This window comes from Chaetodon auriga, chromosome 15, assembly GCF_051107435.1.
Source record: "Chaetodon auriga isolate fChaAug3 chromosome 15, fChaAug3.hap1, whole genome shotgun sequence".
Classification (NCBI taxonomy): domain Eukaryota; kingdom Metazoa; phylum Chordata; class Actinopteri; order Chaetodontiformes; family Chaetodontidae; genus Chaetodon; species Chaetodon auriga.
This window is the reverse complement of record NC_135088.1, coordinates 19137696-19161805: the sequence shown is the minus strand read 5'-3', so window position 1 is coordinate 19161805 and position 24110 is coordinate 19137696. Positions and strand designations below refer to the sequence as shown.

The 24110-nt window shown below is 44.5% G+C and overlaps 1 protein-coding gene across 6 annotated transcripts in view; it reads left to right on the top strand.

The window, feature by feature from the left end:
- The window catches only part of auts2a (activator of transcription and developmental regulator AUTS2 a), a 294064-nt gene that overhangs the window by 191059 nt on the left and 78895 nt on the right, over window positions 1–24110 (top strand). For 5 of the 6 annotated variants that reach the window (XM_076751192.1, XM_076751191.1, XM_076751189.1 and 2 more), the window contains exon 5: window positions 4456–4485. The exons of the other annotated variant lie outside the window; for it this stretch is intronic. In XM_076751192.1, coding sequence (XP_076607307.1) covers window positions 4456–4485 — 30 coding nt within the window. The remainder of the gene's footprint in view (window positions 1–4455; window positions 4486–24110) is intronic. 6 annotated transcript variants of the gene reach the window in all.

Here is a 24110-nt window from a genome sequence, read left to right as displayed (position 1 = left end):
TAAATTTCTGTGTTGTAAGAAACTCATTTGTGAGCGTATTGTGATGGGCCTGCTGCTCCAGCTTTGTGCGCCAAAGCAGGTGCTGTGTAGCAAACCCTGAGCTCATCAGTCTCCTCCTGCCCGGCTCTATTTGTTGTTCCTCAATTCACAGTGGCGGGACTGGCAGACTGTGTAATGTGTGGGTGAGAAAGAGAGAGGGATACGGGAGGTGTGAGAGGGGGATTTGAGAATAAGCATGGCACAGATCCCCATCTCACCATCCTGGTCTTCCTCTATTCCCCATGAATAATGTGGCACAGCCCCTTCCCAGCGGTAGGCCAGGCATGCCGCCATAACAAGCTGTGGTGGAGAGCGAGGCATCCAGCTTGGCGAGTCTGCAGGCTCAGCCACATTGTAGCCCCACAACCCCCCCACCCCCATCCCCAACCTGCAGAGGGGAGCACTGGGCTCCAAGATGGCAATCAAGGCTTGATTTGCCAACACATTTCCAATGATTAAAATGTAATTAGCACAAGCGAGCACCTCCTCCCCAGCTAATTTCCACGCACGCTGTGACAGGCAGGCGGTCGGCGGCACCCAGGCCCCAGCAGCAGATGGAGGAGGATGCAGTGGAAGGGGAGAAAACCATTTTGCCATGTGACTGTTTGCATCAGAAAACCATCAGGACGCACAGATATATCAGGAAGGAGCTGTTAGGAGGAGGGAATGAGGAGCCCTTGACAACAGCACATCAAATTGGCACTGTCAGAGCTGACCCTGGCAATGGCTGCCATCCTTCATGCTGTCTTTCCTGCTCCCAGGCATGCAGGCAGGTTGGCTTCTTCCCTGGGCTTTAACCCCTTCAGCCATCCTGCAGGACAACCTGGCTCAGGCTGATAAACAGACACCATCCTCTGTGCAACGGGGCGCTTTAATGAAGCCCGTATCAACCATAATTAATTCTAAAGTCATGGATAGCAACCAGCATAACCTGAGGCTAATGTCACTCATGGGGGTGACAATACGCAGCCATCACATATCCAGAACTGAGAGGATGCCGTTTAAGAAAATATTAGAGACAACTTGTTGACACCGGCAGATCGAACATTATAATAAACCTGCGAAACACATTGTGTTTGCCTTTAAAAATATTGCTTAGATATGTCATTTTTTTTCTTGATTGACTTAACATCTGTTAGTATTTGTGGACCAGTGGATTTCCAGAAGGTTATTTTGGAAAAGGGGAACACGACATACTTGCTTTGCACGCATCCTTGTGTGATGTGGTTACCTCTTTAGTGCAGACATTTTTCTGCGGGTAGCTCTGGCAGGAGACATCAGTGAGCCCTGCTGCTACGGACAATAGCATAGCTGCATCATTTAGCATTCAGCCCATGGCTCCTTATGTTCCCCTTGTATTGGGCCAGTATGGCTGGAAAGGATTTAGGACAAGAATAATTTACTCCTTATTTCAGACTAATATAAACAAAAGGCTCGATGCTTGGACAGAGCGCAGGGAAATTTGTAAGAGCTCTCAGCCAAAAGAGAGGCCCGGGTGAGAGCAGAGGGGCAATCAGAAGTGCTCCGGATACAGGCCAACATCAACAGCTCTTAGAGCTGAAGCTAATGTTTGACATTCCTGTGTTACTTAAACTTAACACTAGGGCCTAGCTGTACAGTATAATGCCGGTTCTGTGTAAATAGCAGCAGGCTGAGTAGAGTATCACTTTTCTTTGTCAGCCCCCTCCCAAGGCTAATGGTTTCCTTATTGTACATGACTTGCCGGTCAGAGATCTAGCTCCACTGATCTCAATAGCGCCATTGTTGTTGTGTTTTCTCGTTCTTTGGTGTAATATATTCATTTTTGTCAGTCATTTTAAACCTCTGACATAGGTCTTTTCATTAGACATGGCCTCCCAGGATCAGGAGTCTGCTGCAAGTGTTTTTGACATAACAGTTAACATAGCTTTGCAGATTTATTCATACTCGCCCGTCAGTAGCAATAACCAGGTTTTTGAGCTCATGCTTACCTCCTAAAACAATACCATACCTCAGGTATTAAGGATGAGGTCTACCAATCATTCCTGGCATTTCCAACTACCAAGTGCAAAGCTGAGACTTTCTAGCTTTCTGTCTCTGCTTCTAATGGAAGAGTCAGCAAGTCGAAATGTGGAGGAGAAACAAATAGCAGATATTCAGGGATTCTTCTGCCCTGCCTCGGGTTGCTTTAAGCATGAGGCAACGCATTAGTTTACTATGATCACTTATCAGTGAGTGACAGCTCTGACTTGTTTGTATGCCTGAGATGTGTTTTTGATCTTTTAGAGATATTATTATTTGTTACTTTTTGCTCTGTAGTTGAGCAGCGACTTGGAGGGAGCTTTAACGTCTGCACTGTAAGGACGATCAAATTGCCTGCCCTTGCCTGTCAGGCCTGATCTCAGGATTTTTTACTTTGCTCATTATAGAGGCATTTCCATTTTATTAAGTTTTCCCTTTTTTCCACCCTTTGTCGCTGAGGGAAATTTGCATACCTCTATTCCTAGGGAAAAAAAAATAATGACAGCAATTTCTTTTCTTTTCTCTCCCCCACTAGCCGTGTGAGTGCTTCGTTTAGTGGCACCTGCGAAAGCGACAGGCGCAGGGATGAGAAGTGAAAGAGAGCAGTTGATTAAATCATCATCAAGTCGCAGCACAGAAAGTCAATTCTGCTTGCCGTCTACAATGATATCCTTTTATCTTAAAGTAATGAGCTATGGCACTTTTGCATCGGGTAATACGATGAGTTCCATTAGCATGTTCCATTTGCTTCACAAGCAAGGGCAAGTCATTCCAGCCGGCTTCTATCTTGGCAATCAAAGCAATTGGCTGCACAGCCAGGGAACAGGGGAAGAAGGGAGAGCAAAAGAAATGGAACATGAGAAAGAAAGGCTAGTACTGTTTTTTTTATGGATCACAACACAGTGGAAAAACTAAAATGATGTCCATTATTTGAACCCCTGCATGGCTGTGTTCCCGGGTGTGTAGTAGTGCACAGGCAGAGAAGCAGCTAATGAGTGCTCAGCCGCATTACTGTTGTCACATTCTGAGAGGCCTCAATACATGGAAGCAGTTGAGATGGCTAATACTGCTCATCAGATCTTGTCTGCTGCCGCATTAGTCAGTTCTGAGTAGGAGGCCGCAAGAGAGAGGGATACACGGCCGACACGCCTATTTATTCACGAGCTAGAATAGATGTGCATAAATGCACACGGTGTGCGGCTTTTTGTACTACACGGACATTTGTGTGTAATCACAATCTGCACTCGTCTTGTGTTACCTTTATTTATTCTTCCAGCTTACAGTCTATAGGGCTGCTGGCTCTCTGCACACTGTATTAAAATGGGGGGTGGAATGTTGTGGGTGGTGGAGAAAGAGAGTGAGAGAGAGATGGAGAGCAGGGAAACGTCTGAGGAGTGTTTGCCCAGTGCGTTTATTGCCTCTGCATAATTTATGAGCTGCTGGAGCTGACCATCATGGCAGTGTGCCGCGGGCGGCCCCTGGGGCCGTGTGGGACAGGCCTGTAAATTGGATGCTATGCTCCTGCTGAGCTCGCAAGGCCCCTTTTTACCGTCCAGCCTCAGACACAGAGCAGCTACGAGCCCAGCCAGCTACCTTTGAGCTCTGCAGGGCCCCAGATCAGCAAAAAACAAGAGATGGAAGCAAAAAAAAGGGGCGAGAAAGAAAAAATGGCAGCGCACTCACTCCCTGAGCTGTCAATCATTTCACCCCCTTCCATCACTCCCTCCCTACTTTAATCGACACCCACCAACCCCTCCCCACCTACACACACACTCACTGTGCCAACCCCAGCCCATATTCCCCCCCAGTGCCTTCTTCATTACCGACTCCAGTGCTTCTCTGCACCTCAGCCATATGCACAACGTTGAGGGCCGCCAGTCACCCAGCATCACACTAATTAGTTGATAAAGAATTAAGTGGACCTTGAAATTGAAATTGGAAAGAAAAAATGAAATCTAACCACTTTTTCCTCCCTCCATTACAAAGTTCCCTTCCTCTTGCCATTTCTCCTTCCCAGCCTGAAGCAGGAACAGACATCATGGAATTATAATTCTAGTGGCGGTTAGTGTTTCGAGATTCGGGCTCTGTCTGAATTTCACATAGGTTTCAGTGTTAACAAGGACACGGCTGCTCATGAAAAATGTGCCTATGTTTCACAGTGTCAGCTAATGAAGTGATCCGATAATATTCAGGCACTGACTATGAGTATATGATAAGTTTGTCATTAAAAAGCTGATAAGATTTGCCATTTGCAAAGGTAAATTAGATCATGGCACTCACAGGAGTTGAAACTGAATACAACCCAAGCAGTTATAACACAAGGATGTAGACATTGTATTCCTCATTTTGAGCTTTGCCTTTCTTTTTTTTCTTTTTCTTTCCTCTTTCTTTCTTTTTTTTTTTTTTTGTTTGCAGTGTGACACGGCGAGTGACCAAGATGACAAGGTAAGCCAGCCATTCACTGTGCTTTTTCATATACTATTAAATGTCCTTGGATCATTTCAGGCATCCTTTATCGGGTTCCAAATATTAGACTTTCTTAAAAGGCTGAGAATTTAATGTAATTAGAATTAAACATCGTGTTAATAACTATGAGAAAGCCTTAATTAGCTGCACATTAATTATAAATGACTTAATGATGTGCAAAATCTAAATCGAACTGTTCTGGGTTTTTAGGATTTAGATGACATTTAAATGAGACTTTCTGTGACAGCCAGGGCTGAGGGTGCTGCTTTTCTTTTGCTTAAAGCCTCGCCCTGCCTGGCATATCCACAGTATGAAGTGCCTGTGTCAGTATATCTTGTGCCATATCTATCCCTCTGTGTATCTTCCTCTCTATCTGTCTACATGCCTATCTGCCTGTCTTTTTTCGAGACGCACTCTTTTACTAATTAGAAGTAACGCAGTCACGGTAATTAGGTTTTCATTGCTTATTTCTGTTCCTTTAATCTCAATCAACACCTCCTACTGTCAAGATTTATAGCATCTTCCTGTGGTGTAACGGGGTCGTCTTTTTGCTGAGAGGTTCATGCTTTCAGGTTTATCACTTTGCTACAATTGCAATTAACACAAAAAGATTAAAAAAAAGATTTGCAGGAAAACACGGTCACCAACTAACAAGTTTTACAGATTGAGGAAATGAAAGTATTCACTAGAAATGGTCATGTTAGGCTTGTAAGGCTGATCAAGGTTTGGCCTGATGGTGGCGATTCAGAAAAGATAGTGGAAGCTCCAAATTCAAGGGGTTTGTCGTGGTCTGGAGCAGAATCTGCACAGGAAATGTGTCTGCGTGAATAATGGACCAGGAGATACCGTACAGAACACTGAGTGGAAAGTTTGCGCTGATGATGGCGCTTTAGGGAAGGTTATAGTGTCGTCTAGATTGCTAGTTCTTGTCATGTTGGGACTGTAAAAGCACCAGATTTCACGCATTTTCAGAAAATGAGCATTAGAGATACTTGATCATGTAAGCGTTCAAATACTAGAAATTAATACAAAAGGATTAACAAGGTTGAACAGCTTGAGAGAGCTGGGAGAGAAGACATTTGTGTTGGCAAAAAGTATAAAAATGCAGGCAAATACAGATGTTGTGCACTCCCTCATTTTCTATTTCAGCTGTCTCTTGAAGATGTGAGTGAAGCCTGATTACTGGGCCACTCTAACAAGGCCACCAGACCTTTCCCATTTCTCAAACTAGAGCACAATGGATATTGATAAGAGTGAAAGTGTGAAGCCTCACTGTACAGTACTGAATATACCTACACTGTTTGTACAGTTGCACTGTTTTAATAATGGCTGCCACATTTTGGTCAAAGCAAATTACATTATCCAACTGCTTGTAAGTATCTACAAGTTTGTTTTCAGCCCTTTTTCGAGTACTCGGCGCGGCTCCATTTGTAATATCCAGGTGTTCACAGTGTGAGAGTGCCTCGTAGATTCTAAGAGCAGCCATGATATCCAACGACTTCTAACTAGAGATCTAGATCCACTCTAATGATTTAGTAACACCATTTGCTTGTGGTGTTTAGACTGTGCAGCAAATTGAGTCATTACTCAGTGTTGTCGATTTAAATTGCTCCTGTCTCTGTGGCAATTCCTTTTTGTTTCAGGAAGAGAGAGGGAGCATGGTAAGCTGTAATCCCCCCAGTGACTGTATTAATTCACCCTGGCTCACGTTACGCTCCTGATGAACAGCGCCAAATACACCTTCCTGTCATTGATTAATTGTGTGTTAAAGTAACAGAGGAGTGAATTAGTAAATAGCGGACCCCTATGACAGGGGTTGACTCATGTGTTCTTCCTCAACGTGAGGGAGTAATTGGAGCTCCCACTCAACACTCTTGCCCCCTCCTCAGTCCATGTCACCCCTGCCTCTATCTGGTCCTGTCAGGCGCCGGGCACACTACGCCCACTGCCGCTGTTGTCATTTGCATTCTGTGGGCGGCGTAGTCTACTTTAATGCATGGCAGCAGAGAAGGACGCGGGAGAGCGGAGTCGTTTTAATGGGTCAAATGTATTCAGATGAGGACAAACGTGGCTTATTTAGTTTCCCTTCAAAAGCAGGAAATGGAAAAAGTGTTCCCAGGAGAAATCATGTTCTGCCTGGTGTAGAAGGCCTCTGCCGTGTCGGCGGGAGCTGCCAGGCTCTGATAAGAGACAGCTATTCGCATCTCAGAGTATGTGCGGACACAATCCTGCTCGTGTGCTTGTGTGTGAGTGTGTATCTGCATGTGTTGAAACTGTCAGAGAGTTTGCTCATTATAAAGTGACCTGTAGGATGGGCCCTCTCCGACATGACATGTTAATGGAACAGTGGGAGACAGGTAGGAGGCAGGATCGCCGCCGTCACTCGTCACACAACACTGGTGTTATTAGCTCTTTATGCGTTATCATTAGCTTCTCTGCCAAGGCCCCCATTAACACCGGTCTTCCTTTCTCTGTGCCAGTACCAAACAGGCCAGTCAGAGCTCAGACAATGAGAAGGAAAAGGTGAATGCCATGTGTGAAAAATGTGCCAGAAATACTTCTGTGTGGATTGAATCTTTGTGTGTCTTAGTGCATATCTCCACGTCTGCGCCCGCATCTCCACACAAACCCACAGAAACTGAATTAATGCATTTGTGCCTCACTATTTACGCCTCATTTCAGTCTTCAAGTGTAAAATGGGATGATTTGCCTTCTTTTCATGCTATACTGTACAGTGGACCAATTAGGATTCATGCAGTCACTAAATTGGCAGCGGGATGCAAACAAAAACACATGCTGAGGGGCCAAAATCCTCTTCTCAAAGCTTTTGCTGGCGAGGATGTCCACATTTGTCTGTTATTACCATGTGGCACGGCCCATCTTCCTCTCCTGAAACACAGTCAGACAGTAAAAAGTGCTCTTGCATTTATCCACTTCACACTCTTCACCCTTGGCGGATCTTGGCAGGGTCATTTTTATTAGGTCTAGGCCAGACCTGTTGATTTGGTGCAGCTTGCTCCCAGTTACGATACTCCTCCTTTACTGGCTGAAAAGAGCTTCATAGCCTCAGGTGTCTTTCACGTGCATCTGCCAAAGCACCACTAACATTGCTTGTTTCATGGTGCAGTTAACACCAACAGGTTTTCCACCATCTGAGACCATTCAGGGGGGGCTGTGAAACATCCCCTTAGCCACATGTATGTGTCAGGCTAACAGGATATTGAGGCCAATGTATGATCCAGAGCTCTGACAAAACTTTCTGAATCCTTTGGGAGAAAGTAGCCCAAGTGCAGCAAAATACTTTTTTCTAATGTGAATGGACACTGACTCTTTAATTTCACTTTTTCTTTTTGAAAAGTAAAAAAATAAATAAATGAAAGTATGCAGTGAAACATTCACTCGACATGATCTTTTTTGATTAGACTAACAGCAGCAAATTTCTGCACCTCGTCTTGGCAGTCTTTGTAATGTTGTCAAGAGCGTTCAGGCACTCACTCTGTCTGGACTTGCGAATGCTTAAGTGATTTTTTGCGAGTAAGTGGCACCTTGAAACTGCCAGTCAAACATTTTAGTATGAATATCTGCTAGCGCTGAAGTGCTTTTTCCAGCTTAACTGTTCATCAGTCGTGTTACTTAGGCCTTTTGTGAAGACAATGACTCCATGCTGTAATCTACAGGACTTTATCACTCTGTAGCTTTTTTATTTCTCTTTCCCTTGCCTCTGGGCTTTTTTTTTTATAGAGGCCACACCTTTCCTAAGTGTTATTTACTCGCTCTATCAGCAGCCACAAGCTGTAAATGCCATTTTGAAAATGCTTTGCGTCTTATTAATGGCCATGCAACGGAGTGCTGTAATTTGCTGTGCTTTGCTCTTATTGGAGACGAGGGATCTAAGTGGGTGCTTTAGAGCAGCCGAGAGAACCTGTTTGTCCTTGACATAAAATAAAGATCTGAGCTGGTAATATATTTGCTGTTTCTCTTCCTTTATTGTTTTGCTGTGTTTGCCCTCAGGCAATTACAGCAGAAGAGTTGAGTTTCTCAATCACTCGGCAACACTGTACATAAAACCATTTTATATCCCCCCACCCCCACCCCAACCCCCCACCCCACCCCCTCCTTCCACCGCAGTGGGAAGGATGAGTAATAAAAAGGAGAGAGCAACTTGTCAGCGTTAAAAGATTATGTGTTTTGCCCCCTCCAAAGGAAGAGAGTAGTGTTTACAGGCTTGAGTGGGTGCTCGCTAGGCCGAGGCTGAGGCTGATTGCACTAGAGTACCCTGTCAGCCAGTGATTTGTCATGTACTTTATCATCCTTGTCACTCTGCAGAGCGTTGTCATAGGTATCGTTCCCGCCTGCCCCCTCCCCCCTCTGTGCTTTGTACCCAGACAGTGTAGGAAATTTGTATTTACTTTGGGGGAGTGTAATTTGTTCCTCATGGATAATATGACCCTTAGCGGAGCCGGATCACGGGTTAGTTGAAGTGATATTTTCCGGTAATGGTAGTCGTACATCATGGCTGTCAGGCCGGGTTAGGAGGCGAGCACATTACAGCTCCATTTTAGCACTGCAGGCATCTGGGATTATTTTCCATAACCAAGTATGACATGACCGCTCTGCGGAGTGCATTAAATTTTTACTAGATTTTTTCCCTCCCCCGGCAACTTCTGTGGCTTTTCCCCCGGTCTGGGTCTTGAGGCTGCCACAGTGATGGATACCCCCAGAGTCCCAGTAGCCCTGGCCAAGGTTAGCGGGTGTCACAGACCTACACCGCTCCCCTCCATCCAATAACCGGCAAATCCTTGCTCCCTCTGAGGCGCAGACACACAGGTCCACCTCTCACCACCACAAGCCTCCATCCGCCTCCACACACATACACAGATACAAAGAAAAGAAACAAGCTTATTCCCCTTTGAGAGGTCGTTTAACAAGTTAATGTAGTCAGTAAAAAATTATTACACCTCGAGTTCGTCTCCTAATGCAGTTTTCGTGAAAGGACAGACAGAAAGATAGATGGACATTTGGACATGTGTACACCACCCCAGCTGCTCCTCCGTGAATAGAGATTGTCTTTACACATGGCAGCGCACGTGACGGCAAACAGTGTGGCGCTCCAGAGCTGTTGATTGCCTTCCTTTTCTTTTCTATTCTTACCTACTCTCCTCTTTTCTCCCCCCATTTTGATTCTTCTCTCCTTGGCAGCAAGGTCAGCAGTATAAATGCCACCTCTTGCCATTGACAAATGGTCGCCCCCCTGTCTGATAATCAGTAGGGTCTCAGAGGTGGACGAGCAGGCGGAGCTCATTAGGGCGCCACAGATGAGAAATTAATGTGGAGATTCCAGGCCTGGCAGAGAGTCACGCTGATGGGCCCTGGGTGGGGGAAGAGGGGCGGGGAGGGGGTGTTGGGGAGCGGCGTGGATAGATGGACCCTGTCTGATGGATGACCAGGTCAGCAGGCAGCAACACTCCCCAGACAGTCCCACACATCCACAAACATACACACACCCACATGCCTGTCCTCCCCCTGTAACCTCCCCCTCTCCCAACCTCCCTCGTAGTGCAGCTCATCCCGCCCCTCCACGCGGCAGTACAGTAATGACACCGCAGAGCATGAAGCCACAGCAGGGTCCAAGGAAGGACATTTCACCCCTCCACTGACGCACGGTTAATTTCCGCGTCCCTTTTTACTCCGAAATAAGATGGTGACTCAAGGTGAAAATGTCACCCTGTCGATTCGCTTCACAGGTTATTTATATTGCCTGTCTGTGAAATTGCCCCTGCCAACAGATTGCATCTTGTTTTTTCTTAATTACCACTTTTTACACCATTACTTGCAGCGTGCCCGTGCGTGTTGATATGTTTCATAGTGGATGTGATGTGTATTTAGACTTCTTGAACACATGTTGAGATACATTGGTGAAATTTCCCTAAAGCTCGGTGTGATCATATTGTTGGTCGTCCTTACCTGTTTTCTTGAATATAACAGCTCTCTATATGAATGAACTTTGACAAATCTTCAAGCACACACACAGCACACACACAGCACACACAAAGGCAGTGGCAGTGTTACATCAGAGAAGACTTGAGGAGCTGTGATATTGAACTGAGAGTCAGCAGGCTGGCTTGCCTCTGGGGCTTTGACCCCCCCTCCATCTTCCTCTATATTCACTGTGACCCATTTACAGTCACTAGCTCCTGAGCTTGTGCCCCTTCATTGTCCTAGCAGGTAAATCTTCACTCTGTCAAAGCATATCTGTACTTGCTAACACTCACAGCCTCTGATATGGACAACTATCAACATGTCAAGAACCTTGTGTTTGCACCGTCCATTGTCTGTTCAAGTGCTATGGTATATGCCATTGAAATTATTAATTAATTAATAAAAGGCCCCTCCATGTCAGCATTCATAAAACTGAATGCTGAGTAAAAAAAATGAGACCTCAGAGAGACCCCCCTGATAAAAAGATAGCATACATGCATATGATGAAAATGAGGAGAGGAGGATCATTGTGGATCATGATGATTTTTTTTTTTTTTTTTAAATTCTAATGTTACCGTTTCCAGGAAACACTAAACTCATGATTTGCATAACTGCTTCCAACCGGCACTCAGTCTGCAAGTTGAAACAGTTTACATCTGATAAGGCGTCTACAGTTTAAAAAAAGCATCCTGTTTCTCTGCATTTATCAGACACGTCTGAGTTTATATGAGACCTTTCCCAGGCGCTTCAGGATTATGTAAACTCTAACTCTGGTATGTGTCTGTTAAATATTTGTTGAACGATCTACAGAAGCCAAGTTATTAAATTGACGGTTGAAGTATTTGGAGCCGTACTGATTACACTGACACAGCTGTACTGTGATTATTTTTTGTAAAGGGGCCGACACTCACATGTAACTTTATTCAAAAGCATGTGCAATGCAGTCTTACACTTTTTGCATCCATAAAAGGAATTGCTATCTCTTTGTAAAATGCCTCCTGATGCTGTTTGATAGCTTCCTGCAGGGCGGTTTTTGTGTTGAAACGCAGGATTGTAGAAGCTTTGACTCTTGCCTTGAGAAGTGATATTATACAAGCCCTAATGTGTTACACTTGCCTCTAGAGTGCTCAACCTCGCCATTCATTTATGGCCAACAATAAAAGGTAATAATGCACACGTTTGAATAGGACAAGGTTGCCAAGTCCTTGAAATTGAATGGGGAAAAAAAAACAGTCACAACAGTGAATCATGTTTCAAAGGCAATGATTGAATTCCCAGTGCAAGCTGAGAACACAGGGAATGGAAAATAATTCAATCAGCAACAAAAACCATAAATATGCTGTTTGACTGAGATGTTCACTCCTGTGGAAAGAAAAAGCCATTTCCATCTTTCCTGACCTGGAAAAGAAAAATGTCTCAGGCAAATTGTGTACATATATCAAAGACTTTATAAGATTGGCCACATGCAGAGAGGCTTTGGAGTGGAAACAAAACCACTGTTGAAAAAAACGTTATGTCCAGTATATATCGAGGAAAAAAAAAAGTAAGAATATAATGGCAGCTATTTTCCACTGCTGAAGCTGCGCACGAGTGATATAATAATTACAAGTATTCTTGCAGCTATTATCAATAGGATGTAGAAGGCATGGCATCTTATTCTTGGTAACTGATTGAACTATTTTCAGAGCCATCTGTTGAGCACATCATTAGCTTTCCCCATATTTCTAATAATTTCACGAATGTTGTTTTAGCAGCACGGCTAAAATTGGTCTAAGCTTTAAGCCAAAAATAACACCCATGCTGCCAAACACGCCGAGTCAAACTAAATTACATACATTTTTTATACCGTTGACCTGCGCAGTAATGAACTCACTCCATGTGGTGCCATTTGTCAGGTGTAATGACAGAAACAAAACGGAGGGCTGCTGGGTAGAAGAGCATGCTGCGACGTACTGTGTGTGTAGAACCTTCTGGGTCATGTTAGGCCGGTGGATTTGTGGCCGATCAAGAGTGAGCAGCACCCCGGCTCCTCGGGTGTCTGTCCTCATCTCTATTTATGAGGCAGTGCTGCCAGTTACCGGTCTTTAATAATGCATGGAGTAAGACCTTGGGTTCAAACTAGTGTCTCTGGAAACAGGCCGCTTATGAAAAAAAAATTTGGTTGTTGTTATGCAGAAAACCCTTCGCAGCGCCTTTCTCTTTTCTCTCACACGCTCTCTCTTCATCCCTGACTGTCTATCTGCCCTCTCTCCCTGCTGAGAGTGAGTTCTCCAACACGCCAAGGTTAAACTTTCTCGCTGCGCTCGGCGGATGTCAGTCAAGGCCCGGCTCACCTGCACATAAGCCCCCCCAGCAGCTGGGCCAGTGACTCTCACAAACCCTCTGCCCCCTCATTGCCCTTTTGTCAAGCCAATGATTTCTGCAGGCAACTTGCTTCAGAATTGACTCGCTCCTGGCTCTCTGTCTGTCCACTCTCCACAGCAACCTCAGCTCACCCACAGAAAATGGCTTTATCCCTGCAGCCAAGGCAGGATTTCTCTATCTCAATTTGTTAGATGGCAAACGCAAACCAAGTGCACTTAACACAAAGACTGTTAATTATACCAAATTAACTGAGTTGCAGACTGTGATGCAGTCTATGGCAGAGATAATGCACACAAACAGGTTCTCTTTTTGTTGGGTTTGATATTTGAGCTTCACTGTGTTCTTTACGTCTGCCTCCTGCTTGCTGAGTGAGTAATCAATCAGACAGAGACATTAGATTAGCGTCTGTTTTGGCTAATATTTTTAGTGGTATTTATATGCGGTATTTCCACTAAATTACACTGTAGGTGCAACAGCGCTGACCAATTGGCTGGATTGGATGGATTGGCCAGAATAGTCATCGAAGGATATTTTGGCTAGCGATATCTGTAGTCATGGACATAAGATAAAGTGTTATACACCACAAAAATGTATTGGATAAGTCTCACAAGCAAGTAACTGCTATAGAAGACCATATCCCTAATCTCCTGCTGTGTAAGCCACCAGAGCCAGTGAGTCACGACAGAAGAGGGTCCTAAATGAGGGAAATAGAGAACAGGCTTGTCAGAATGACAACGCTGTCCCAGCATGCATGGCGGCAGCCACAAACAATCCTAATGACATGAGGGGCTCTGAGGAGGGGTTGTATGCTGTCGGCTCCTAGGCTCAGGCCGGTCCCCTTCCCCCCACATCCATCCCTTGCAACCACCACACTGCTTGTTAGAGGCAGTGTAATTAGGTGGCTGAGCTTGTTGCAAGTAGCCCAGGTCACAGAGGCATGTCCAACCCTTGTCCTGATTGCTCCTTGGGGAATTATTGACAAAACACAAGGAGCATTGCATGTTGGGCTCTAATTATGTGTACAAGACATACCCGGCCCCGGGGAAATTAAATGAAATTCCCCAGCTTGATGGGTCCTCCACACTCATGGGATCCATTCTGTTTCTTATTAAGCTCAGCCATTGTCTGCCTTTATGAGGCTGCTGTGTCGAGCTAGGCACCAGCTAAATGCTTTTGAGTGTCTTTCGTTTCACAGTGGCAATACATCAATGGCTCGTGGTGGGAAATTGCCTGTCGATTGTGATCTACACTGAAAAGAGTGTAAGCATTAAAGCAGCAAATGTATTTAACCAATGCTCACTAATATTGTAAATATAGGGTGTGAAATAGAACACCTGCATGGTGTTTCAATGTGTAATCAGTTTCTTGTCACTGCAGCTTGGTCTGGACACCTCCAAACACCTCTGCTCTAATTCCCTTGGCCCAGATACTGGACAGGAATTGATAGTCTCCTGCTTGTGCAAATGAAGTGATAAGGGGTCTCACCCAGATTACACAAGGCCTAAGTGGCGCTGAGAAAGCTTATGGAGATGAATGAATTCATGAGGCTGCCTGACAGATTCTTAAGAAGCAATGTAATAAGGGATAAATCAAACAGCTACCATTTTGCCTCTGAATGATTTCAAATTAATGCGGAGGGAGATGGCAGACCTCCTAGGAACGAGTGAACTTAAGTATAGAACTGTGGCTGACCCTTATGTATATTTCTCTATCATTTGAACACCCTAACAGCTAATGTAAAAAAGGCTGCATAAGCAGTAAATACTCTATTCCTTTTGATTCAGCAGGGCACAGTGGGATGTTAACTGTCTTTGAATTGCCAGACTGTGGGGGCAGGCCCAATCCTAGAGGTCTGCCCACGGATCAGTCTTACCACCATTAATAATAGTGCATATTATGTTGTAAAATGGTGGATAATCCAGGGCTATTTTGGAGAAATCTATTATCTCTAGCTCTAATAGCTGTTGCTGTGCCTCACTTTTACGTAGACAGTTATTGAGTCATGGCTACTACCATGTGTAAGTAAGTGTATTGTGTGTTTGTGTGTGGTTAGAAAGTGACATTACAGGAACACAGTAAAGACCATACAGGCATATGTCAAGGCTACCAGTAACATTCACTGAGCATCATTGTATGGCTCCATACACCGCTCCACCGTCCTCCTTCACACTCTGGAGAACGATGTTGTCTACTATGATTGACCTTCATTGATTCCTCATATGAAAGTTTGTGCAAGCCGATACCAAAGCGCCAGACAAAGACAGGCCTTTATGAAACCAGAGTCTTACGTGAAAATGTCTGGTCACCTCATTGATACGACCGGACACAACAACACATAGTTCTCTGCTCAATTAAACATGAACAGAGCAAACAACGCATCATCCCATTCCACCCAGTCCCACGTGCCCTGTGGTTATGCACAGCCAGCTCACTCGTACAGTGAGCAGACACACTCTGAAAATGTTACCAAGACCAGCATTCAGAGAGTAATTGGCAAAAGATGCAGATGTGCTGGCTGCTGCAATCCGAGGCCAGAGCAAAGAATATGATGTGTTCTGAATGGCAAGTGGAGGTGAGTCATACTGACACTGCTGGCCATAATGATATTTCTGCTTGGCAAAGCTGCACAACCAGGGGAGGGAGATGGAAAGAATGTCAGCGTGCAAACTGGCGTGAGGATGGCATTTGGTGTAAGCTGTCATGCGTCAGCTTGAGTTATGTGATTTCGCCACAGCTGCAATCAAGACACCAATTTCATGATGTTAATCGGTGCCAGGTATCATCTAGTCCAGTGGTTCTCAAACCTTTTCTGGCATGCCCCCCTTTCAGAAGCTGCAAAAAGTCCTCGCCTCCCACCCCACACTTTTGATCAGTCCATAAGATGCAAGGGGAAACAGCTAAACTAACAACTAAAAATGGATCCAAGTTGAATTTGAGTGAAATAAATGTCAGCATGATAGCATCAGCAAACTCTTGTTTGTTTTCCCGCTATAAATCATTTTCATTCAACTTAGTTTCTCTCCATATTCTTCCCCTGGTCATCCACGCCCCTCGGTGCAGTGACTCTACGCCCCCCGTCTCACTTATCCAGCCCAGCCCATGTCTATCCTGTGTTTCCTTAATCTGCCTCCTCATCTTCATACATACAAAAATGTCATGAGAGTGTGTGTGAGCATGTGTGCCAGCTCACGAAGTCATAGGCATACATTTCTAAATAACAAAGCAAAAGACATGTGCCCTTTGGGTGGTGAGATAGCTCATTACCTATGAGCGACCTTCCATCTGCACTCATGGCTGCTCTGGGAGCCATTATGATTATGATGGAAATCTCACAAGCCATTACTGGGAGACAGCACAGGGCTCACTGCAGACACACTAATGGACTCATTTGTAATTGGGAGAGAGGGAAATGACTCTGTGAGCTAGCAGTGGCTTTGTTTGATGGAGTATGGAGGAGCGCATACTAGATTTGACAAATGAAACAGGGTTAGTTGTCTGTGTGAACTAAACTGCAGGATTCCTTGATCAACACACACATGCAGACACACACATGCAAACAGCATCCTCTCTCGCTTGTGTCCAGCAGTGGCTTAAATCACAGGAGCCTGCTCATATTCTCTTTTGATGTGAGAGCTGGGCTTTAGGGTTTGACAATCAATCTTGGGGACCCACAGGACGTGTAGGAAGAGTTATTAAAGAATACATTTCTTAGAGGTGATAATAGTGTTGAAATTGACTGGTTGGAGTTGGGTGGGGGATGTGTCACCCCCTAAATCTTGGGATTAATGGTGAAACTCATGCTGATCCCTCAGCAAGTTATTCAGTTATGACTAGGGGACAAGAGCACAAGTGTAAGCCTCAGAGAGATTTAAGTGCTCGGCTTTGTTGGCATTTTGTTGGTTGTGCCTGTTTCGGTAACTCATCTGGGACTATACGTGAAATCCATATTGATCCACTCTCACTGCATACAGATACACTGCACAGCGTTCTTCACCTCATAACTTATCTCTTTTCCTCACAGTTTATTTCGGCGACGAGCAGGAAGTAAACTGCTGAGGTTAATTTCCTATTTCTCATCATTTTAATTAGCTGAGATTCCTTGTTTTCTATTTGCATTGTCCCCACAGTGTTGCTCCACACTTTGGTGATGATTTGCTTGTTATGCCCCAATTCCAGGAGGATTAGAATAACCATAAGTGCTATTGTGGAAAAAACATTAGCTCAGCATGCGTTTACCACAATAACAATAAATGTGTTAAAAACTGAGAAAAATGCCTCTCTTTTAAAATTGGTGCTGGACTGATAATACAGAGTATGGCAAGAAATCATTTTAGGAAATGTTTTGAGAAATGACCACACAAAAAAAAGTAAAACAAAATGTCACCTTGCATCACATTGCATATGCAAGGAATGGACACAGTTACAAGAACACCAATGTGGAATAATGTGATCTATTAGAGAAGCCCTGGAATACAGTGTTTGACACAAGGCCTCTCCCATATGACAAAAATATATGGATTTATATAACCATACATTATGATGTTAAGGTGTTGATGACCCACCCTGCACATGTGGACCATTATGTCAAACTGATTTAATGAGAGACAGGAGGCAAATGCCAGACTGGCCATACTTTGACATGACCCAGAATTAATTTTTTACAGTGACATCAACTGATTGTTTAACAATGTTGTATTTTTAAACACGTCGCTATGAAAAGCGAGCAGGTAAGCTACTGCATAATGTATGAAATTCTGCATGGCAGCTTCTCTGTGTTGTTAGTCCACATCCTATTTATTAAACCAACAGGACATTTAACTGCATGTTTATACAAATAAGCTCCCTCAGTAGGAGCCTGACAGGGACGAATCAGAGGGAGAGATGGGAAAGAGGTGGTGGGGCGGTGGGGGGGCTAATAAGATTGCCCTGACCTGGGTGATTTATAGATTCATTTGTGTGCTTGTTTAGGAACCTGATCTGCATTATTCATGTCCACAGAGGAGCAGTACTGAGGACATTAGCTGGTTAACCCCTGCTTAGGTTAGGCCACATTATTTTAATGGCCACTGCGAGGGCAAGCCTCTCAGCCCCATTGTCAGAGCGAGAGAGGGAGAGGAGGAGGGAGGAAGGAGAGCATAGCTCATTTATTCCAACCAAAGAGCTATCTCCCCTACACAGCGAACAGGTGGGGCCAAGGCATTATTATTCAATTATGTCTGTTAACGGTAAACAATGCACAGGGCTTTAACGCTCACAAGAGAAGGATAATTGGTAACCGAATGCCTGGCGACTTCTGACTGCCACACGTTCCATTATTTATGTTGCACGCCACCTGTCATGCATATGGTGCGGCCGCAGCATCCCATGTTTTCTCCGCATGTAATTACTATTCATGTCTGTAATGATCATGCCTTGCAGCCATAAAATAGACCGTACCAGCTTTGACACAAGGCCACATTTGTCATCATCTCTGTAGATTGATGTGACAGTTATTAGTAACACACCAGTCTCCTCACATGAAGCTGCCACTGGAGGAAAAAAAAAAAAAAACATCGCAGGATCCCTTTAATTGAATGTTGTGTGCTACTCGGCTTTATGTCCTTCTGGGTTTACTGTTTTTATTTTGAACAAAGGTTCTTCATTGTTTTCTTTCAACAGTCTTTATTTAAACAAGATTCAAGGGACACTTTTGTTCGTGACCTTAATGATCATTGTCAATAATCAGTTCTACCGGCTGTCTCACGACTGTAATGTTCATATAATACTGCCATGAGGGACATGTTGGTGCCCATGCTGAGCTGTTTGTGAAATATTTCTCTACTATGTATTACAGGATCACTTTAGAGTTAGAAATGACACACACACATACACACACACACGCACAACACACCCCAGTTTAAGGAAGAACAAGATATGATAGTTTTCCCTCCATCTTCCCGGTAAGGATGATCCACCTCGTTCTGTGCTTTTTTCTCTCCTCTCTCTGGGGAGAATGCCATCATGCATAAAGAAAGACACGGAGAGCGGCAGCAGCATATGTCTACCACGGTGGATGTGGCGCTGACAGGCCGAGCTTATCGTCTCTGCAGCTCTTCACTACAAGCGTGATTACCGCTGACAGCTCCGACTGCTGATAAAAGTGGGAACATTAAAGAAAACAGAAGAGCCGCACAGTCGACGCACCAGTGTTCCTTCTCATCAAGCCCCCACTCCTTCCCAAACGCCACCTCCACCAGCGCTCCAGCAGCTCCCTCTATTCCTCGTCTTCCCTCTACCCCACGCCAGGGTGTCAGAGCTGTCGAGAGCGGGAAGTGACATCACAAGAATTTGCCAGCAGTCTCCAGGCTCATCATGTCAGCGGCAGCCTGTCTTGTGTCAGGCTTCCCCCAGGCAAGCTGTGATCCAGCCCTCGTCTCTGCACATCAAGACTCCTCGCTGAGGAGGGGAGGGAAGGAGGGAGAGAAAAAATTAACAGAATGTTTTTCCATCTTGTTAACTGACAGCATCATTTGTTAGAGCGCTGTCTCAGCAAGCGGAGTGTGTGGAAGGCTTTCAGATTGGCAGAGGGAAGAATTGGCAAGTGAAGGCATGGTGAATTATTGAGTTTGGATGAGGTGTCAGAGCTACCGCGTTGCTTTGCGTGGGTTTCCAGAAAGCATCTGAGGTGTGATAGGAGAACAAGTGTGGAGGAGTGCTTGATTAAAAAGCTGCGAAGATCGCAGGGCATCGTTTTCTGAGGCTGGTCAGAATATTTATGTTTGTAGTATGTCTGTATATGCGTGCACGCTGTATGTAATTGCTTTGAACATCCAAGTTCAAGAAAATTGTATAAAAGCTGTCCGTTGTTCCTTCCAGAACTACTTTCTAGTCTGCCAGAGTGAGACACTGCTTCACGAGTCATGGAAAATCTGCTCTATCTCCTGGGTAAATCTCCATCTCCCAGATCTGGCCCTCTGTCAGCTCATTTGGACAGAGACAGGGGCTGCCTCGGCAAAGAATGCTTTTGATTCTCTTTTCATTTATTTGAACTGATCTGCTGTGATTAAGAGCTCCGTGTCTCATTATTCTCTTTTGGAGAGAAGCAGGGCATTGCTTTTTGCCAAAATATTTGAATGATTAGGGCCCAGGCACGGGCCATGCCAAAGCGACGGGAAGCATTCACTCCGCTTATTAGATTCACTTAAATGCTGTTGTAAATCATCGCTGCCAGTGCATGCTGCCAGGCCCAGGCTCTAGTTCGAGAAGCTTCCACTGCCAATGCCAGAGCACAGTGTAGATCCACTAGAGGCAGCTGAGGCTGTTGGTCTGTGCTGCTGTTTGTTTTAGCTCGGCCTCTTTATACAGCAAAATGGTTGTTTATCCAGTTTTGGATTCATTTACCAGATGAAAATGCAATTAATCAAGCAGCTGTGAGACGTGGGTGAGTTGGAGAAAGCTGATCCTGTTGAACAGAGGTTGAAACCACTAGACAGCAGCTGGAGATGATTTCTGTCTCTGAGCTGTAATTTCTTAAGACATGAGTAACGATGACTTCAACTTCAAGGCACGGAAACATTTATGAATACCAGGACGCTGTTGTTTAGCCGATCCAGATCTGTCACATAAGAAACAATAGGAGTGTTAAATGTGAATGTGGCAGATGATCTCCTGCGTGAAACTGAACAGGTGTGATTAGCCCTAGAGGTAAACCTGAGTGTTATTCTGTTGTTCTGTTAAATTTAAGATTGCAGAATGAGCGAAAATAGGAAAAAACAGCAGCTTGCAGAGCACTCAAGGAAAAATACTGGCTTTGGTCTTTCAAAATACCCCTGGAAGCTCAATCAGGACTTCAATTTTGGCGCATTGTCAAGAAGCAAATGCAACAAATCAGAACATATTGTTCCTCAGGGGGCGTAATAAGAGCCTTTGAACCATGAGCTCCACTGCTCTGCTCATGCCCTCTTCGTGACTGACTCCATCACTTTCTTATTCATATTACCCCGGTCGGCCTGGATCTTGAAAAGCTGTCCGTGGTGATATGGCATCCCTGTTTGTCATGTGGTGACTTCCTTCACAAATAACATGAGGGATGCGTCATCTGTCTGTCTGCTGAGGTAAAGGTCAGCGTGTGAGGATGGGAGAAACGTGAGGGGGGGTTGCCTCAGTCCTGAATAGCCTGTAAACACTCACCACTGGCTTTGGCTCCAAGCACAGCTTGCTTTTCAATAAATGCTGTGGTGCAAAGGAGGACAAATGAGGATCATGAGGTGTGACTGGGGCTGGGGAGGTGGGGGTAGAAGAGAAGGAAGAGGAGGGAAGGGGACAGGCAATTTAACAGTGGCTGTGACTCAGGAGGAGGGGGGAGATGTATGGCACCCAGCCAGCAGAGCAGTGGAAAACAGTGGTCCAGACTAATGATCCACAGCCTGATCGTTATGGCCCCCACAGAAAGGATGGGCACAAGGCGCAGTTCCCTGGAAATCAATTCCCAGGAAGCACATGAGTACTAGTTGTAAATCATGACGGTATGGAAGGGTGGATGGAAGGCACTAGGGATGAAAGGAGAAGGTGGTTGCAGAAGAGGAGAATGGATAGAGGGGGAGCCTTCTAAGGTGGATGGATAGAGCATGAAGGGGGAACTCTTTCGATCATAAACCCTGAAGGCAAAATTTCTTGTGCCCCTCCCCTACCCCAGCAAAAGCAAACCAATAATATGGCTGTTCCAGCTTTTTGCCCCTCAGCCACCCCTCTGCTTGATGACTCCATTGGAGGTTGAGGCTGAGGTTTAGAAAAGTGTTCTCAAATTGATTTATATCCCTCAGAAGAGCCCCATCAATCCTAATATGAAACTAATGAAATCATTGGGTGTTGAGGGGAGAAGTGTAGGTGTGCGTGCAGGCATTTGTGCGTGTGTTTGTGTGTGTGTGGTGGAGGGGGCAGGGAGTCATTTAGAAACATATCATGATAAAGAAGGCATTGATCAAGAGGAGTCCAATGATGACAAATGCCACAGCTCTTGAGATAAACAGCCTAAAGCAACAGTAATGTGCTTCAGTATTATCAGCCAGCGTGTCCTCAAGGCTGCCTCCACTGAGAGTGGCCATCTCATGTGGTTCTCACTTGGTCAATAGGTATCAGCTTAATTGATGCGTTGCAATAAATGTTTCATTTTACACCTTACTAAAACATTTTAAAAGACCATACCAATGCTTTTGTACCTTTTTTGTCCATCAACTGTATATTGTGTATGCTATAAATCACGCAAAATCATTACTATATATTATTAAACTTGATATTGTGAACACTTCTTAGTCAGAACAGAAGTGTTCACATTATCCAACATTGCTATCTTAAAACGTATTTCTAAGAATCTGTTTCTACTTAAAGGGAAATTCCAGTTTCGTCCAACATGTGTTATTTTCAGTTTTTGCTATTTGAATGCCTCCATGACAGCCGTGGTTGGAGGCATTATGTTTCGTCCGTCTGTACGTCTGTCCCATTCTCGTGAACACAGTGTCTCAGGAATAAAGAGGGAATTTCTTCAAATTTGACACAAACGTTTACTTGGACTCAAAGATGAATCGATTAGATTTTGGTGGTCAAAAGGCACTGCAACCGCACAAAAGTCAAGAATTCATACGCTAATTCTGACAACAATACAATACAAATGTCTCATAGGATAAACTGATGACATTTTACATCCAAAAGGTCAAAGGTCAACTTCACTGTGACGTCATAATGATCTGCAAATACACTTTTCTGGCCATTATTCAACACCATAACTCAGAGAAGGAGAGATTGTGACCATATTTCACATTTGGTCAGATACTGAATTGGTGACTCTAATCTTGGGTGTTCACCTTGAAACTGTGCTGATTGTAGAGATCTTCTGTGCTGGCAAGTTGAAGATGTGTGTGAAGCATCCACATTTTTACAGTTTGTAGCGTCTTTGCAGCAGCATCCATATTTGAAGCATTGTAGTTCACCACAACCTCATTGGTTCTTCTGATTGAGCTTCAGGTGATTGTCATTGCATCATGTGATGAAGCTCCATCAGTCCCCTGTACTCCTCTGGAAAAAGAGTCTGTGAAGAAGTGAAGACAGCATGTTTCTCACTGGACATCATTCACTGGAATCATACATGTCAGTAATATTCTTATTATTATTTGTTCAGAATCTTTGTGAACAGACAGAACAGAAATGTGTTGCTGATGCGCTTGCACAGCATAGCCAGCGTAGTCTAAGAGTCGAATAGAGACCATAACACACACACCAAATACACACATTGCAGGGAAAACATTAAAAAGTGGTGTGTGGTGCACTGATAATTAATCAGGCCACAACTTAATGTTTCATCTCCTGCCTATAAGCTGAGGCTCCTGCTGCTTTTGAGACTGTGGTGGAGCCATATCAGTTTCAGCAATAACAAATGAAACCATCCCCCCTTTCCTATTTTTTCGCTCCCACCGTCGTTCTCTTCATTTCATTATGCAGGCAGCCTGACGCTATTTGACAGAATGTGCTATCTGCAACCCCCAGCTGCAGTCGCCCTCTCACTATCATCGCATCGCTGGCAGCTTAACCCCACTGCTGCCTGCCACAGTCAAGCAGGGAGGAAATGATGATGCTGCTGTCTGAAGAGAGAGTGAGTGGAAAGAAAGACAGACCCCAAAGCACCTTTGTGGATGTCGATGTTTTGGCATCACAAGTATTTATGTGTGTGCCTCGGTTTTGACTCCTCTCCGGTGCCTTATGTTCTATAGAATTAACTCTTAGCATTTTAAATTATGTTGCTGGATGTGAAAGAGTCAAGTTTAAGTGATCACAGCTTTTCTCCTCAGTTTTTGTAGAGTAGTTTTGTAGAAGAATACAGGCAAATCCAGCATTTGAAGGAGCAGCAGCAGCATCGGCTCAATGAAAAAGACTGTTTCTTTCATCAAAATCAACCATGTTACATGGCCACCCTTCACCTGATCTTCATGCCCTTCCTTTTCACCACGCTACATAAACTCCATAGTACTTTATGCTTTGGTACTGAACACTGACTTGTAAGTAAATCATGTACTACAAAATACAGTATAAACATAATTCTATGTGCGACTGGCCTGTGGTTCACTTACTGAACTGAACTCTACCCACAGCTGAGTATATGTAGGTTAAATTCATCAGCATTTTGTCTCCTTCACAAACAAGTTCTTATAACAAGACAGCACACAGATCAGTCTCCAGAGAGCTGTAAATGAGCTTAATGAAGAAACAAACAAATGTCTTTAAGGGTGAGC